The sequence below is a fragment of the Phocoena phocoena genome, chromosome 2 (assembly GCF_963924675.1).
Source record: "Phocoena phocoena chromosome 2, mPhoPho1.1, whole genome shotgun sequence".
NCBI lineage: Eukaryota > Metazoa > Chordata > Mammalia > Artiodactyla > Phocoenidae > Phocoena > Phocoena phocoena.
The window spans coordinates 158,833,810-158,852,791 of NC_089220.1; the positions used below are offsets into that span (position 1 = coordinate 158,833,810).

The 18,982-nt window shown below is 39.3% G+C and overlaps 2 protein-coding genes across 8 annotated transcripts in view; one reads left to right on the forward strand and one right to left on the reverse strand.

The window, feature by feature from the left end:
- YME1L1 (YME1 like 1 ATPase) overlaps positions 1-11,270 on the reverse strand; it is a 30,399-nt gene extending 19,129 nt beyond the window's left edge. The window contains exons 1-4 of one of the 3 annotated variants that reach the window (XR_010657827.1): positions 11,073-11,270; positions 6,780-6,911; positions 1,877-2,039; positions 1,237-1,335 (exon numbers count right to left, since the gene is read on the reverse strand). Coding sequence is in view for 2 of the 3 variants with exons in the window: in XM_065901161.1 (XP_065757233.1) it covers positions 1,237-1,335; positions 1,877-2,039; positions 6,780-6,911; positions 11,073-11,105 (427 nt within the window). In the remaining variant the exon portion in view is untranslated. The remainder of the gene's footprint in view (positions 1-1,236; positions 1,336-1,876; positions 2,040-6,779; positions 6,912-11,072) is intronic. The other 2 variants (XM_065901161.1, XM_065901168.1) reach the window with 2 other exon arrangements.
- Positions 11,271-12,137: 867 nt separating this feature from the next.
- The window catches only part of MASTL (microtubule associated serine/threonine kinase like), a 32,622-nt gene continuing 25,777 nt past the window's right edge, over positions 12,138-18,982 (forward strand). For 4 of the 5 annotated variants that reach the window (XM_065871562.1, XM_065871564.1, XM_065871563.1 and 1 more), the window contains exons 1-2: positions 12,231-12,416; positions 15,632-15,769. In XM_065871562.1, the coding sequence (XP_065727634.1) occupies positions 12,231-12,416; positions 15,632-15,769 (324 nt within the window). Of the gene's footprint in view, positions 12,417-15,631; positions 15,770-18,982 lie in introns of all 5 variants that reach the window. The other variant, XM_065871566.1, reaches the window with a different exon arrangement.

The following is an 18,982-nucleotide window of genomic DNA, read 5'->3' on the forward strand; positions in this document are numbered from 1 at the left end:
CAGTTTTATCATATGATCTGAGAATCTGACCTTTGAGTTTTAACTTTTTTAAAAGTTATTAAGATATTTTTTATACCCTAATACATGCTCAGTTTTTTTCTTCCTTGAATATTTAAAACTGAGTGTATCATCCCTTCTTAAGTATTCTTCTGTCTTCTACATTAACCATTTCTTCAAAGAACTACAAAAGAGATTTCTTTGCCCAACCTGGTGCCTCTCCTTCATGCTATAAAATTTCCTCAAACATGGAGATTCTTGCAAACCATTTGTATTTGTAAAGAAGAACACAATGATCAGTACTGACTGCAGACAGGAGTCCTCAAAACTATCAAAGTGGTAAATATATTTAGACTACAAAACATAGACTTATGGTAAATGAGCAGGTACCTTTAGTGTATGATTCAAGTCCAAAGTAACCTGGGTTACTATCTTGTTTCTCTCTTTGGCATCAATCCTAAAACCAGGAGTCCCCTTTCAACATACACACACGGACACCTTATTAGAGATGTGTTCTTTTGTCTAAAAGTTGCAAGCCAGATCTGTTCTGTGACTGGCCAACTTTTCGCAATCTTTCAACTGTTTCACTAAATCAGCTACCCCAGAGCTCACTATTATTGACTTAGAACTTGGGGATTTTTCCTAAGTTCTACTGGAATTAGCATTACACACCTCTTTCATGTCACTCTACTATAAGCATCATGAGGGTTGATAACATATGTCTTTTTCAGTTACATAACTATCACTCTCGCCTAACACCTATCAGTAGTGCCTGATATTAAATAAATATGAATGAATACATATTGGATTTTGATATCAATGGGGTTTTGTCTACTTTACAAGTTCCAGAAAGTCATTAAATTTCTGGTCCATTTACAAAACCCCTCTGCTGCTGCCCTGACTTTTTTCTTATTTTTATCTTTTTTTGTCATTGCAATGGGATTTTGAAAATGAGAGGAGTAAACAAATGTGCTTAATTGTTTTGGAGCAGGTATACGTGAGCTCCCTAGAGTTTCCTTTACTGTGGCACTTGTCACTCACATTCAAAATTTAGTTATATTTCCCAGGTTAAAAGTTACACAGATATACCCAAACTAGTTGATTCCAAATATTCTCCAAGTTCTACTGTGAGCTACAAATGAATGTTTCTAATCATTAATATCATTTAAAAAGACAAATCTGAATAGATTAAATAAATCTATTATTTTTTTCAAAATAAGTACAACTGTTGCTTCATACCTGGCCAGTACTGAAGATCTGAACAAATTCGTTTAAGAGTTCTTGAATGTTGTCTGTACAAGCAAGAGGAACGTAAAGTACTAAATATATCTAAGCAACCTGGAGGGAAATTGTAAAAAGTAAATTTTCTAACGGTCAAACAAAAAAGTCATGAAATACAACAAATAATTTTACCGAATATTAGAAAAACCAAAATGAGTTTTGCCTTTCATTTGCCCATGTATGACTCTGCTTTTTGTATTTTTATCTAAAAGCATTGCAAATTTAATCACATTTCTTCATCATATTAGTGTCTATCACTTGTCCTTTGGATTATCTTTTTTTATATGATCTACAAATATAGCTGCCAATGAAATTAAATTCAAACCAAGAGGTAAAAATATATATGTCTAGCTAAAGTTACTTTTAGCTAAGAGCACGGAGAAACAAAAAAATTGCTATTTCCTAGAGACAATTTCAAAACTCTAATCAAAAAAAAAACAAAAAAACAAAAAAAACCTCTAATCAACAATGTAATGAAACACTGGAAACCAGAGGTGTATTAATAAGTGGTATCAAAAAAAAATAAGTGGTATCAATTAAATTATCAATAGTACTGTAATGGCTTACCTTCATTGGGACACAAAATATATTAACTTACCATATTTATTTTCAAAGAAGGACTGTGCAGATACATGAGATGTATGCCAATGGGAAGAAACGTTTTTGTCCTTACAAATTCCAGGAAGTAGACTGTCTACCAGTTGATCAATTTGTCCAATTTTTAATTCAGATAATCCAAGGTCCCTTAAGTTAAGTATAGGCTGTAAAAGATTAATTCAACCAAGTAAGCATTATTATTTTTTAATTTTTATTTTTTTACTGACATATAGTTGATTTACAATGTTTCAGGTATACAGCAGTGATTCAGTTATATATACATATACTTATATACGTATAAATATATGTATTCTTTTTCAGATTATTTTCCATTACAAGTTATTACAAGATATTGAATATAGTTCCCTGTGCTATACAGTAGGTCCTTGCTGTTTATATCAAGTAAGCATTATTATCAAGCTATTTAACTTGAAGAGTACTTATCAATTGAAACAATGTGAATTTTTTTTTTTTTTTTTTTTGCGGTACGCGGGCCTCTCACTGTTGTGGCCTCCCCCGTTGCAGAGCACAGCCTCCGGACGCGCAGGCTCAGAGGCCATGGCTCACGGGCCCAGCTGCTCTGCGGCATGTGGGATCTTCCTGGACCGGGGCACGAACCCGTGTCCCCTGCATCGGCAGGAGGACTCTCAACCACTGCGCCACCAGGGAAGCCATTAAAAGGTGCTTTTTAAGGTAATAAAAACTGTAGAATATAAACCACATTATTATAATGGAATCAGAAGGACTACAATATTCAAGAACTACAAAGATATTTTATCTTTTAAAATAGGGAAACCAAAAAGTCTATTTATAATACAAAGGGAAATGCAGATTTTTAACTAAGACAGAAATGTATGCCCTTTACATAATGAGTATCAAGTCCTAGGAACATAAAGAGAAATAAGGTACATATGAATATGATAATTATCATACAATAAGGTAACTGCTATTACAGAGATATTTTTTTAAAAAGTCATAAGAGAACACAACAACTAATTTCCTAAGTGATAAGGCTTCACTGAAATAACACTTAATTCACAAATGATGGGGGCAGAAACCTTGGGGAAGAGGGCAAACAAAAAGTCATCAAAGGGCTTGGAATGTTTGAGATGCAATAAAAAGTTTAGTGACCAAAGAAAGCACTAGAAAGATGGACTATGGCCATATTGTGAAGAGCCTTGTTTGAATTTAATTCTATAGCTAATATCATTAGTTTTGTTTTACAGGAAGAAAATAGAAGACAAAGATGATAAGCTGCAGAACAGAAGGCTGATGTAACAAGAGAAAAATGGTATGAACCCGAACTGAGCCCTGACTAAGAAGGATGCAAATACCAAGTCACAGACAACAGACATTTGAAGAAACCAGTACAGTATAGGGATTGTGATGGAGAAGGATGGATGTGCTGGTTATTGATTTGTTGTCTCTTAGCTCCTCTTCATCCTTTTTTTGGCTCCATGTTCATGGATCTGGGCCCTTTGAATATTTTTCCTTTGTTGGTTAGAACATTAAGCTGTCAGTAGAGGGCACTGGAGAGACATTGTAGGAGGAGTTTCTGCTCCTGGTTCAGGCTATTGTGTTCACTCAGCGGGCTTTTGTGTGCAACATAACACCCATGGGTTTCTCCAGGAGTGGTTCCTGCCACTGGTGCAGCTTCTCCAAAGCCTGGTTCCTACAGTGCACAGTTGCCAGCAGTACCCAGCAGCTTTTCCAGTAACACACATCCCCATGAACAGCTTCTCCTGGTACCCAAGGGGGCAGATTTCCATCAGGTTCAGCTGGCATGGCACCAGTGACTCCTGTGCCATTCAGTGAGCCAAGGCCATTCCCTCTCCAACAACCTCAGAACCTCAGCCCAGGGGTGGAGAACTCTTCCTGGGAAGCTCTCAGTCCTGGGAGGATTAGCTGCTTCTTGAATCCGCAAGTCCTATATATTTGAATTTTCTTTACTTATTACTAGCCAATCCCTAGTTATTCTAATCCCATTAGACCAGGGTTTTTAAAATATTAAACTAAACTTATCCCCTGCCTGCCGACGCAGGGGACATGGGTTCATGTCCCGGTCCAGGAAGATCTCACATGCCACGGAGCGGCTGGGCCCATGAGCCATGGCCGCTGAGCATGTGTGTCCGGAGCCTGTGCTCCGCAACGGGAGATGTCACAACAGTGAGAGGCCTGTGTACCACAAAAAAAAAAAAAAACAAAACAAAACACTGGAATCTGGGGAAGCAGCTCAGTTTTAGACATCTTAATTTCGAGGTCCTTGGAGCCTATCCAGAGGGGTATTTTAATAAGCCACCAGGTAATTACTTTAAAACTTTAGAGATACTTTAGAGTTGGAGATAGATTTGGGAGTTATCAGCATATAAATATATATAGACATTAAGATATATAATCTGGGAAACTATGCAAAATGAAAATTAGATTACAGATAAATGTACACACACTATGTAAAAGGCTGGCGATAAAAACGCCCAGCAAAAAAAAAAAAAAAAAAAAAGAACGCCCAGCAAAACAGAAAGAGAAAAAAAAAAACCCATCAATGTAGTATCACTCAATTTATGAAAGTATTTTGAAAGCAGTGGATGTTCAGCAAGGTCAAATGCTAAGGAAAAGCTGAAAAAGATGTGGATTTTTAAAAAAGGCCTGTACTTACTGCTAAGGAAGTCAACAAAATATACCAAAACAAGTCTATAAAATGGTAAAAGTAGTAGCCAAACTACAATGGGATGTAGTATGAATAAAAGTTTAGCAAGAACAGATGTTAAGTTCAGAGTACTACTTTTTCAAGAAGTCTGAAAGCAACAGGAAAAGAAGTCAGTAGCTTGAAGGAAGTTGAAAGTTTTTTGCTTGCACTGTGAAGTGGGTGTTTGGATGAGCAAGACTTGATGAAAGCAATGTAACCTCAGAGCAAAGGAAGTGCGAGTAGAGATGACGGAGGATGCTTAGGAAGAATGAAAATGTTTGTGAAGCAATAACAAACAGTCATCAATGATAAACCATAGGAATAATGAAGGTAAATCAGAGGATAAGACATCAATTCTGTATCTGAGACCATTAGTCTTAAGCTCAACATTGGCTTCTAGAGTTTAGCTACTTTTCAAGCCCCCAAAATGTACTTCACTACTGACCTAGCCATTTCACTTGATGAAATAGTCAAACATTTAGCACCACGGAGAGTACAAATGGTGTTGTTCAGAGCAGCAAAAAATTGGAAACAATATCCAACAAGAGAACATCATAAAATGAACACTCTGAAAGTCATTAAAAATACAGAAAATGTATGGAATAAAAAGTTCCTAAGACTATTAAATGATCAAGCAAAATCTAAATCAGCATATACAGTATGATCCAACTATTATAAAATATAAAAGTACAAGTGAGAAAAAGAGAAGCAGGATCATAGGTTAATTTAATTTCTTCTACCTACATAATATTTTCCAAAATTTCTAAACTGAACATAATATTGCTGCATGTAGCAATTTTGATACATGCAGTCTTATCATTAGGAAAGCTCTCGGGCTGTAAATTGGAAGAAGGGTGTCAAAGAGAAGACAAGAATGGATTGCCTATAGACAGAGGCAATAGGAATTTGGCAGGTAATATAAAAGGAAAACATAGGGGCTTCCCTGGTGGCACAGAGGTTAACAATCCGCCTGCCAGTGCAGGGGACACGGGTTCATACCCTGGTCCGGAAAGATCCCACATGCTGTGGAGCAGCTAAGCCCGTGCGCCACAACTACTGAGCCTCTGCTCCAGAGCCCGCGAGCCACAACTACTGAGCCCACGAGCTACAACTACTGAAGACTGCACGCCTAGAGCCCGTGCTCCGTAACAAGAGAAGCCACCGCAATGAGAAGCCTGCACACCGCAAAGAAGAGTAGCTCCCACTCGCCACAACTAGAGAAAGCCCACGCACAACAACAAAGACCCAACACAGCCAAAAATAATTAATCAATTAAAAAAGAAAAAAAAAGGAAAGCATAAAGACAAACTTTTCATCTAAGTAAAATTGTATCCCAAGACTCACCTCACAACCACCCCCCATCCCACCCCCACCAAAAGCAGACTTTTTTTTTTTGGCTGTGCCACGTGGCATGTGGGATTGTAGTTCCCCGAACGGGGATCAAACCCAGGCCCCCTGCATTGGAAGCGTGGAGTCTTAACCACTGGGCCACCAGGGAAGTCCGGCAAACTTTTTTTTCAACTCCTCCTCTACTGTCCTTTGCCATAGCCCCTGATATCAGGACTAAGAACATAAGCTATTTATGGTTAAAGAGGCTTCTGAGAAACTTAACTATAGATTATAATGTTTACTATGAAAAATGTATTCTGAGCTACAAGCAACTATCTTATTAATGAATCTTGTAAACACAAGGTTCCTAGGTTGGGAATTCGCTATATCCTAGGCCACAATGATTTTATAATTCTCTGAATACTCAAAGTACGGTTTCGTAGCTTATACATTTCACTTTCAGGTATCTATATTCTAATTGTTCAATTACACTGAAAGCTCCTATAAGGCGGTAGATGATAACTTCTTGCTATTCTGTCTTTCCTGAAAATTATGGGAATTATGGAGTTAACTGTAGGTTCCCTGCTACCACTGAAGCAACACAAAAGAATATCTAAATGATATTACACAAGCAGTAACGTAGGAAGTGAATACCAATACACTGCCACATGAAATTTTTTATAAATTAAATGTTAAAAATAAAACAAAGCAATATTTCTATATGTACAACAAAGCCAGAGTTGGACATCTTTAATCGTAAAAGGGAGATTAAGCTGAAGATAGAAATCACCCTGTTACAAATGCCTAAACATAGAAAGTTATTTCAGGCATGTTTACAATGTACTAAACCAAAAAAACTTTCTCACACACCCAGGGTAAAAACTATTACCTCACTGCTGGGAGGCTCATGCTCAGACACTACATCCCGATGCTGGTTTTGAGAAACTGATGCACTGACAGAAACAGATGTGTTTTTCGGTGAATGGAAGGCATTGATGAGATGACTCAGAGGAACTGTAACCTATAAAAAGACAGAAGCTGAAAATAAGTAGTGCTTTTTAAAATAAAAACAGAAAAAAAACTCTTTTATTGTCAGGATTGGGTATTGTAAAAAGTTAAATATACACTGTATATCAAAACTATACATTAAAAATTATAAATACTCAGGTTATTGCTGGTAGGAAGAAAACTGACCTTCAGGATAGTATAGGGGTTATATACAGCAAAAGTATTAAAAATACATACATTTCACCATTCGAGCAATCTAACTTCTAGGGATTTATTCCAAGGAAATAATCTAGTAAGTAACGATCTATGCTTGCATATACACAGAAGACAGTTTTCATCAAAATATTTAAAAATTTGTGGAAAGCTAGAAATGTCCAATAGGGGAGTGGCTACACAAATGATACCACCACAAAAATGAAATATTTCGCAGACATGAAAGAAGTAAGCATATACCCAGAATTTTATATTTTTCAACTTCCCCACTGCACCACCCTATTCTAAGTCACCATCATCCATATGTGGATTTTTACAACTGCATCCTAACTTCTCTCCCTGAATCTGCTCTATTAAAGCCAGTCAGATCTCATCACTCCTCTGCTCAAAACCCTCCAATGGCTATTCTCACAATAGAAGTCAACATCCTAACAACGATGACACAGAAAGCCCTCCCTGGCTCTTCATCACCTCTCCGAATTGATCCACCACTAAGTTCCCCTTCCTTCTCTCTGCTCCCACCATCGCATCCCCCTTTCTGTTCCTGGAAAACACCTGGCAGGCCCTCACCTCGAGGACTTTGCACTGTTGTTTATTCCCCTGTCCAGTTAGTCACATAGTTTGCTCTCCCTTCAGTTCCTAACTCACAAGTCATCTTTTCATGCATCTCCCTGGACAACCTATGTAAGATTTCAGCAACCCTCCCCTAAAAAATATTCCTTATTGCTTTCCTCTGCTCTATTTTTTCTTCTTGACATTTTCATTATCTAACACACTTCATATACTTACTTATTTACCTATATATTGTTTACTAGAAACCCCAGTTTAAGTCACCTCATTAGCGTAAATCCAGGTGTGATCCAAGGAGGGGCTTTAAGAATAAAGACACGCCCATCACAGGAAATTTCAAGGGTTTTAGGAGCTCTGTGCCAAGAACTGGGAACAAAGACCAAATAGTTTTTATTTATTATACCACATTCTCCCACTGGAGCATAAGTTTCATGTGGCAAGGTTTTTTTCCTCTATTTTATTATTTTTCTGTTTTATTTATAAATTATTTAATATAAACTGTTTTTACGTTATACTTAATATAACTTAACACTTTATATTTTATTTTGCTCTACCTTACTTCCTCTATTTCATTCAATACTGTATCCCAGTGCAATAATGCACACAGTAGATGCTAAATAAATACCTGTTGAGTAAATGATTAAATTAAATGGGCTCTTATTATATGCCACATTTTGAACTATGTACTTTACTTATATTATCTCATTTAATCCTCCTAACAACTATAAACATTAGTTACTATTACATTTCTATCACACTTTCTCAGCAAGAAAGTACTATAGGAAGAAGGATTCTAACACAGATAATCTGACTCCAGATTTCACTTAAAGACTTTTCATCCCATGGTTACTGATACAGAAATAAATTCATAACATTGTTTTTTAAATGAAAAAAGCGAGCCATAAACCTTTATGTAACATTTTTTTTTAAAGTATGCATACACATATTTGTGTAGAGTTGAAAGGATGAAAGAACTTATTCTAAAATGTGATCTATTGGGGTTATGAAATTATAGGTGATCTTCCTTATTTATATTTTTCTTTTCAGGATTTTTGGCAATTAGCGTGTATTATTTTTAGAGTCAGAAAGGAACGATAAGCTCTTTTAAAACTATTACAAGAATCAGGGAATTCCCTGGCGGTACAGCAGTTAGGACTCCACGCTTTCACTGCTGAGGGCCTGGGTTCAATGTCACAAGCTGCACAGCGTGACCAAAAAACAAGAACAACAAACAAACAAACAAAAAACTATAGGAATCAAATTATTTTAAGATACATATTTTCTGTCTATACATTTTTTGTTTTTGTTTTTTTGGCCTCCCTGTGCGGCTTCTGGGAATTTAGTTCCCTGAGCAGGGATTGAACCTGGGCCCTCAGCGAGTGTGTGAAGTCCTAATCACTGGACCACCAGGGAATTCCCTGTCTACAACCTTGAAAAGTTTTATTTTAATTAGTTGTACCTCTTCTCATTCAATAAAGAATTTAAACTGCTAAAAGATGGTTTGATCTCTCCTCAATGAAAAGGTTGAACTTCTGTGTCATATTAACAGTCCTACGTGAGTCCAGTTAGGACTGCCTATAGTACAGAAAATTCCTTCACTACCTCTACCGACATTGCATACCACTAACTCCATTCAGCTAATGATAAATTCTCCTAAAATCGGGTCTTCTTGACATCAATTTCTTGCAGTTCAGTTTCAAAAGGTTTAATGTTGTATTCAGCAAGCCAAGTCAAATTCTTTTTCAAACGACTGGTAGGACTCCTCCAGACACCGGTCATCTTGGTAAATAACACCTACTTGCATCCAGCTGATCAAACCCAGAAACACCTCTTTCCATCATCCCTCATGAAATTCTATTCTTTTTTCTTTCTTTTTTGGCGGCACCGCGCGGCTTCTGGGATCTCAGTTTCCCGACCAGGGAGTCCTAACCACTGGACCACCAGGGAATTCCCTCTGTTCTTTTTTTCAAAATAAATCTCATCCCCTTCTTTCCATAACCACTGTCACCACTTAGCGGTGCATTATCCCTCTCTGGATTAGTGCAATAACATCCTAAACTGAAAACATTTCCACTCTGTCCTTCAACATTCTCCACACAGCAAGAAGCCAGAGTAATCTATTACTCTGTAATAGACTGTAATGTAAATCTGATCATTTTACTCCTTAACATGCTTCAAAGCATTCAATGGTTTCCAACAAACTTAAAATGAAGCCCAAAGTCCCTTCTTGTAACACCCTGTATGATCTGCATCATGTCTTCTCCCCAACTCCTTTCCGTCACTGGCCCTTTAATCACCACGCTCTAGCCACACTGGCCTTATTCCTGTTCCTCCAATCAACTAGGCTTGTCACTATCTCAGAACCTCCAGATGTTCTGTCTACCTGTTCATATCTATTCACTCTTCACTTGGCTAACTCCTATTCATTTTTTACTTCATATCATCAAGATTCCACATTTGCTTTGTTCACCTAGCACATTACTGATGCCCAATAAATAACTAACCACTTTATTTTTTATTACCCCACCAGTATTAGCAAAATTCAAAACAAAACAAAAGGGAGTGGAGGTTACACAGAGGAACATAATTATATGCTTTAACCAAGAAACTAAAGAACATCAAAAATTATTTTTAAAACGGAATGTTTTCAAAAACTGTTTATTTGCAAAACTGTGAAGAACTCTCAAAAAAAATCTGTCACCATCAAAAAAGATTTTTAAATGAACTAAGAACAAAACATCACCGGTGATTACTCCTGAAAGAAGAGTTAAAAATAAAAACGCTTGGAATCTTTTTTCTCTGCCCTTTTGCTTCAAAAATGAAAAGATGGGGAGGAGGCTGAATCAAAATTTTAAGTGCAAGCAGTCAATAACGTAAATATATCAATATATATTCATTACTTACTTTTGGTCAAAAAAAGAGGGAAAGCATTCATAGAAGATTATTCAAATTTTTATAGCATGTTTGGGTTAAATTCCATTTAAAAGAAAGAGTAGAGAATCCGGGCTGTGAAGACGGAAGTCTTTGAAGAGGCGGAAGGATGGAAAAGAAACATCACTTGCTCCCTTTACATCTACGGCAGACGTTTCCCCTGCCCCCTCCCCACCCCCACCCCAGAAGGTCTAGCACTGAACAATGCCTGATGGATTCTGTAGCAAAAATTCCACGCAATCAAATCAATAAGCCATGATCTCCATCACGCTCCTATTTTGCTTCTGCTTCATCGTCAGCCCTTTACTCTCAGCGTCGCCCCGATCCCTTCTCAACCCCAGGACTCCAACTGGATTAAACGCTTCCCTCCTACGATCCCGTAAGAGAAACCACTTCCAAGAAACGCAAACGGCAAACGCGGGCGGGGGGGGGAGAAAAATGGACTGGATGCCGGACCCACCTGGGGCTGAACGGTGTTCGACAGCGAAAACATCTTCTCCAGGCCGTCAGCGACCTCACCCGCCTGCCGAAACTGTCCCTCTTGTCCACGGCCCGGCGGGGAGGCGCTGAGCCCTTTTTTTCCCCCTCTTTTCTCTCTCCTCTCGCCCTCACTCTTCTAGAAACGGAAAATGGCCTCCCCTCCCTACAGCTGCTGCAAAGACAGACAATCTGCCCCGGAAGGCAAGGCGCTAACGCAACAGTACTTCCGGGGCAGGTGAGGCCACCACCCAGGGGCGTGCGTCAACGCTCCGCCTTTTCGGGGACAGCTGACGCCCCCCAAGGTAGTTCACGTTCACGTTGAGTAATGCAGGCGCCGGAGCCCCAAAGCTCATTGGCTGTAGTTTTCTTTCTAAAAGGGAAAGACACGGACCCTGTTAAAATCTTTCTCCAACTTTGTTATCAGACTTACAATATATTCTCCTGTTCTGACTGGGCCTTGAGCTATGATAACCTCTTTTGCTACAATTAAGTGCTCTTTATCTTCCCCACAATAAAAAGCTCTTATTTCAGATAGGCAAATTACATCCTGTTAAAATGTCAAATTACAGGACCAGTCATGCGCATCCTGCTCATCCAGTTTCTCCACATTCTGTGATTTCACTGGCCATTGTTTCACGGACCAGACCGAACTGGTTTACGTTTCTCTCGCGGGTGGGAGGCCGTAAAGGAGTTTAAAAAAACAAAACAAAAAAAAGTGGGATGAGGGCCGGGTCCCACCAGCCTCGTTTGGAGGTCGGGAGAAAACTCTTCAAATCCCTCGATTCAGAATCAAGCCCCCGTAATCCCTTTCCCCGTCTGCCAAGAACTATTTGTGGCCCCCCCCCCCGCCCCGTCACTACAAACGAGGTTAGTGAGCCGCTGTCACCCTGGAAGAGTCTGGTTGGTTCAAGAATTTCCCAGCTGCCACGCCTTCACGTTCTTTGCCTTCTGCGTCGACGCAGAGCAGGTGACAGGGGCGGGGCCGTACTGGATTGGGCGTGGCGTGCGCAGCGACGGGGTGACATCACGGCCGAAGAGCGGCGTGGGCGGAGCCCCGCTTTGAAACCAGTTGGCGGGAGTTGCGGCTCCGGAAGGGCTCTTGGTCGCTGCTAGAGACTTGCGTCCGGGCTGGCCTGCTATGGAGACCACCGCCGGCGGCGAGATGGAGGGTGGAGGAGGCACGCCGACAGGGGAGTTCGTGAATAGGATCCCGGTGCCACGACCTCCCTCCATTGAAGAGTTCACCATAGTGAAGCCCATTAGCCGCGGCGCCTTCGGGAAGGTGTATCTGGGGCAGAAAGGCAACAGGTTGTACGCGGTGAAGGTAAGAGTCAAGGAATAAAGAAAGCGAAAGAGGCCGGCCCTTGCGTCCTCCTTCCCGCCCCCTTAACTGGGCAGGCCCCAGGGCCGCTGGAACGACTAGACGGGTGCCTGGCTCACTGAAACCTCCGGAGCCCTGTGGGGATAACTTCTCACTTGGGGTGACAGCGCGGGCAAGTCGGTGCCACCTCTGCCCCGCCCTTCTCTTCGCACCGCGAACGCTTAGGAGACGCCAGAACTTCTGAATCATTTTTACTAATTTGGGCTTTACCAGGATTAGGGTTGAAACTTTAAATTTGAAACAGTTATTTCCATATTATATTTTAATTCTATCAGTTTGACAGATTCATTTTTTTGTTGAGATGTAACTGACATTTACTAGTTTCAGGTGTACAGCATAATGATTCAGTATTTGTCTATGGCGAAGTGATCTCCACAATGTCTAGTTAACAACCATCATGACAGCTACAAATTTTTTTTCTTGTAATGAGAACTTTTAAGATCTCTCTCAGCAGCTTTCAAATATACAATGTAGGATTGACTGTAGTCAGCATGCTGTGATGTAGATTAACTTCTGACCTATATGACAAAAAGATCTCATTAAACCCCACTTTTCTCTTCATTGTATAACTCTAGAATGTACTTATATTTAAGGACGGAGCTGAAATATGTCCCAAATCACTCCTTTATCCTTGCAGTAGTATATATCATTCAAAGCATTCAAGAGCTTTCAATATATTTGAAGCTGTTCTGGCCACTCTTGATTCTCATCCACTCCCATAGTTTCAGATTACTCACATCTCAGCACTGAGTGAAAGAAGCCAGCAGTCTGATGCAGTTTCAACTTCCTGTCGGACATTGCTACGTGACTATCTAGCAGGCACCTCGGAATTGTGCTTGCCTAACTTCGAACAATCCTCTCCACCTAACTGCCTCCTGTGTTCCTTCTCTCCATGTAATAATACCACCATCTCTGTCATTTCAAGCTAGAAACTTCAGGCATTTTAACTTTTCTCTGCTTCATCTGTATATTCTCTCTCTCAACTAGGCCTGTCAATTCTGTCTCATATTCATTCGTATTACCCCTTCCATTCCATTCCCAAGTCTGCCCAAGTACAGGACTTCATTTTTTCCATTTCTTTTCTTCTTTCTTTCCCTTTCTTTCTTTCTTTCTTTCTTTCTTTCTCTTTCTAAAAGTACAATTCAGTTTTTAGTAAATTAAATATAGAGTAACCATGACCACATTCCAATTTTAGAACATTCCCATCACCCTGAAAAGACCTCTCTTGCTCATCTGCAATGTCTCCCCCACTTAACACCCCTAGCCCCAGGTAATCATCAGTCTACTTTCTATCACTGTAGGTTTGCCTTTTCTGGACATTGCGTATAAATGGAATCATGAAATATATGATCTTTTGCATCTGGCTTTTTTCACTTGACATGATGTTTTTAAGGTTCATCAGGCCTTCATTACTGTAACCTAGTAACTAGTAACCTAGTCTATTGGAACAGGCCCCTAACTGGAATCACTATTTTATTCCTTTGGCTGTGCCATGCAAGCTAAAGTCCAAACTCCTTAGAAAAGCAGTCATGCTCCAAGTTCTGGCTCTAAGTTTCCACTGTATCTTCTACATATTCTATGTTCTAGCCACTCCAGACAATTGGCTAGTCCTTGAATGCTGTGTATTGTCTTGCTTCCAAATTTATGTTTATTCTGTTTCCTCCTTAAGTGTCTTCCTTCCACCCTTCTCTGCTCTTCTCCACCTATGTTATTTGTGTATTAAGGTTCATCTTAGCCCCCCTTCAAACCTCTCCTGACCTTTCAGACCCACCCTATTGAAATTAATTCTCTCTCGCTTCATATGTTCCCAAGATTTTTTGCGTTTCCTTCTATTATACTAACCAGTCACTATTAGCTGTTGAAATGAAAACACCAATACACTTTTTGATGAGTATTTGTGGATATCCGCTTTCTGTGTAGAGTCTGGGTACAGTGGTAACAAAACGAAAAGCCCTCATAGAGCTTGCAATCTAGTGGAATGATAGGTGAAATCATGTTTCAGACTGGCTTTGTCAGTTTCCTTTGTTTTCTTAGGGAAAGGCTCTAAGGCTGGAATTTACAGCGTATTAATGATTTTATTACATGTTCTATTGAATCTTTGGAAGAAATATGCCTTTTTTTGACTTGTAATCTTCCTGAGAATTGATCTCAATGTTACTAACTATTCAGTTTAGTACTCCAGTTTTTTTTTTTAATTTATTTATTTTTGGCTGCATTGGGTCTTCGTTGCTGTGCACGGGCTTTTCTCTAGTTGCAGTGAGTGGGGGCTACTCTGTTGCGGTGCGTGGGCTTCTCACTGCGGTGGCTTCTCTTTGTTGCGGAGCACGGGCTCTGCGTGCATGGGCTTCTATAGTTGTGGCTCGCGGGCTCAGTAGTTGAGGCTTGCAGGCTCTAGAGCACAGGCTCAGTAGTTGTGGCGCACGGGCTTAGTTGCTCCGCGGCATGTGGGATCTTTCTGGACCGGGAATTGAACCTGTGTCCCCTGCATTGGCAGGCAGATTCTTATCCACTGTGCCACCAGGGAAGCCCTAGTGCTCCAATTTTAATGTAGATTATAGTTTTGCTTCCTTACCAATTACCTTGAGATTTAAAAAGAATGGTTAGTTATTTTCTATAACACAGCATCTGAGACTATTAAGTTTAAGTAAACTCTAACCGTTTTTAAGAAATTTTTTTCCCAGGCAAACAAACATACATTCTTTCTCTTTCTGTTTCTATTTCCATCCATCAAAGAACCAGAAATTTAAAAAGAGAATTAGCTACTATTTCTCTATGCCTACATTCCTGATTATCTGGGGACGTATTAGGAACATTACTATATTTTGGCTTAGTTGTAAGAAGAACAGAACAGAATTTTTTTTCTACCAATAGGTAGGGTAGTCAGGGAGCATCTGCTTACATCTTTTTCCTTATCAAAAGGGATGTGATACTTTTGCCACTTGATACCAAGATAAGCAGTTCTATGTTAAAGAAAGTTTTGTTTTGTTTTCACCATATTAGCTGTTTTTCTAGCAGAGTTTCCCACTGGCAATGTGAGGTCCAAACAACATCTGTGTTTTCTCTCTCTGATTGTTTTCATGATGGCAACTAGGAAACCTGAGAATACTTTGTCATAAAAAATAAAATGGATGTGTCTATTGTCATGTTATGTACTACAGGTTGTCAAAAAAGCAGACATGATCAACAAAAATATGACTCATCAAGTACAAGCTGAGAGGGATGCCCTGGCCCTAAGCAAAAGTCCTTTCATTGTGCATTTGTACTATTCACTGCAGTCAGCAAACAATGTCTACTTGGTGAGTAAATAACTTGACATTTTCTCTTCATTCAGGAATCACTGAACCCAGTGACTTAAGAATTACAGTCTCTGGGTTCAGAGTACCTGGGTTTGAATTCCAGATCTTGCACTTATGAGCTTTATGACCTTGGCCAAGTTACCTTACCTGTTCTGTTAGTTAGGGTTCTCAGGGAAAAAGAACAATAGAGTGTGTGTGTGTGTTTGTCTGTCTGCCTGTGTCTGTGTGTGTGCGTGTGTGTGTGTGTGTGTGTGTGTGTGTGTGTGTGTGTGTGTGTGTGGAGAGAGAGAGAGGGGGATTTATTTTAGGGAATTGCCCTACATGGTTATGGTGCAAGCAAGTCCAAAATCTGCAGGGTAGGCCAGCAGGCTGTAGACTCCAGGAAGAGTTGATGTTGCAGCTCAAGCTCAAAGGCAGTGAAGAGGTAGAATTCCTTCCTCTTTGGAGGAGAAAGAGATGACACTTCAATTTTTTTTCTCTTCAGCTGATTGGATAAGGCCCTCCCACATGATGGAGGGTAATCAGCTTTTACTCAAAGTCTAATGGTTTAGATGTTAATCTTATCTAAAAAATACCTTCACAGCAACATTTAGATCAGTGTTTGACCAAATATCTGGGTACCGTGGCTTAGCCAAGTTGACACATAAAGTGAGCTATCACACTTCAGTTTCCCATTTGCAAAATGGACATAATAATAGTACCTACCTCAGAGGTTGTTATGAAATTTCAATAGGTTGATATAAACTATGTAGAACAGTGTGTGGCACAGAGTGCTACAAATATTTGCTAAGTAAAGGATGCGTAATAGAAATACTACATAAAGCTTGGGGTATGACAAGGAAAGATTTAGGGAAGTGGTGGATTTGGGGTATATGGACTTAGAGAGTTGCTTGCTTTTCATTTAACATGGCAGCTTACACTCTGTTAATTCTAATGAGGAATTTGGGTGGGGGTAGGAAGAGGTGAGGATGGTTTTTCTGACTTCAGAGACAGTGTGTGGATTAAATGTTTGGTAACTCCAATAGCTTCTGTTTAGTGTAAACAAACAGAATAATTGACTTTACATCTTTTAAGCCAATAGTTGGCAAACTGGCCCATGGACCAAAGAGCACGGGCTCTAGGCACGCGGGCTCAGTAGCTGTGGCACACTGGGTTAGTTGCTCCGCGGCATGTGGGGTCTTCCCGGACCAGGGATCGAACCCATCTCCCCTGCAATGGCAGGCAGATTCTTAACCACTGTGCCACCAGGGAAGTCCCTACTATAATATTTTTGAATTATTATTCCTGAAATCAGATAGACGGCCATATCTTGTCTACTAACTTCATCACTGGTTTAGATCCTTGATACTCAAAGTGTGTCCACAGACAAGCAGTATCAGCATCGTCTGAGAGCTTATTACAAATGCAGAATCTCAAGCTGCACTCCAAATCTGCTGAATCAGAATGAGATTTTGTTTGTTTGTTTGTTTTTTATTTTTTGGCCATGCTGTGTGGCATGGGGGATCTTAGTTCCCCGACCAGGGATCGAACCCGCACCCCCTGCAATGGAAGTGCGAGTCTTAACCACTGGACTGCCAGGGAATTCCCCAGACTGTGAATTTTAACAAGATCCCCAGGCATGTTAAAGTTTGAGGAGCTCTGGCTTAGACAAAAGATTTCCTAGAAATCAAAGCTACCTTTGAGACAAAAAAGATAAAGTATGACTAAACTTATCCACAATAACAACAAATAATTGATTACTGCTTTCCAGGTACTATACTAGTACAAGGAACATAAAGATGGAAATGTTTATTACGGAAATGTTCAAACATATACAAATGTTGAACGATTACTATAATGAACTCCCATATATCATCATCCAAGTCCACCAGTTGGGAACACTTCACCAAATTTGTTTAATCCATTACAACTCCTCCACCAACCTTTCATGTAATGGTCTTGGCATCCTGTGATTCAATGCCTTGATTCTTTTTTTTTTTAAACATCTTTATTGGAGTATAATTGCTTTACAATGGTGTGTTAGTTTCTGCTTTATAACAAAGTGAATCAGCTATACATATATATATATATATATATATATATATATATATATATATATATATATATGCGTCTCCCTCCCACCCTCCCTATCCCACCCCTCTAGGTGGTCACAAAGTACTGAGCTGATCTCCTTGTGCTATGTGGCTGCTTCTCATTAGCTATCTATTTTACATTTGGTAGTATATATGAGTCCATGCCACTCTTTCACTTCATCCCAGCTTACCTTAATGCCTGGATTCTTTATTAAGGTTTTCAAAATGATGGTTTTAAAAAATTCTATTATTCCTTCAGCTTTTATTAGCTGGAATTCATCTATAAAGAACTTTCCCTTATTATCTATTTCATTGCTCTGAAATACAGCTTGTCTAAGGAAGGCAGAATAAATGCTTGATTCTTTCCCTTTCATCACCAGTTTTCAGAAGTGCAACCTCTAAATAAGTGTGTTTTTTAAAGTATCTTTATTGAATTCATGGAATGTTGTAGTTTTGATGTGTTTTAATCCATGGCAGTCATTTTTTTCTGTGTTTAAATTGTCCCATCTTTAGTGAGTGGGAGCCCCTTCAGTTCATCTCTTTGTCTTTTTATACTATCCTAGTATTCTGATAGCTTTCTTGCTTTCTGGCATGACAAGATAGTTAAGGCTCATTTTGCAAATGTCCTGAACTAGATCTAGGCAAGGAGGTCTAGCTCCTTTTTGGGAAATAGTGTCTAGAGGCCGTGATCTAGGAGGTAGTGATTAGAAAAGTTCATTGCCACTAGGTTGTCATTCCTTTTAGGCATTCTCAGTGGACAGACTAGGAAACACACATTTTTATAGAAAAATATATCACGAGTTCATGCTGATATTTCCAGGTCAAAGGAAAATTACAGAATTTTTACTTAACATTTTTGAAAAATATAAAAATATTTTGAAAAATATTTGTATTCTTTCACCCTGAAAATCTGGGTTCCTAACTATATCTATATATCTATATATCTATATCTATATCTATACGCATATAGTATTTTCAACATAGCAATACCAGTATTGTTTTCCTAACACTAAAACAACTGGATTCAATTTAGGATTTCTCTGCAATTCTTTTTGCCCTTATGATGTATGTACTATCAAGATTCTGTTCTCTGAAGTCACTTGAAATAATTCTGTGTGGTTATGAAACTTGAGATAGTGCA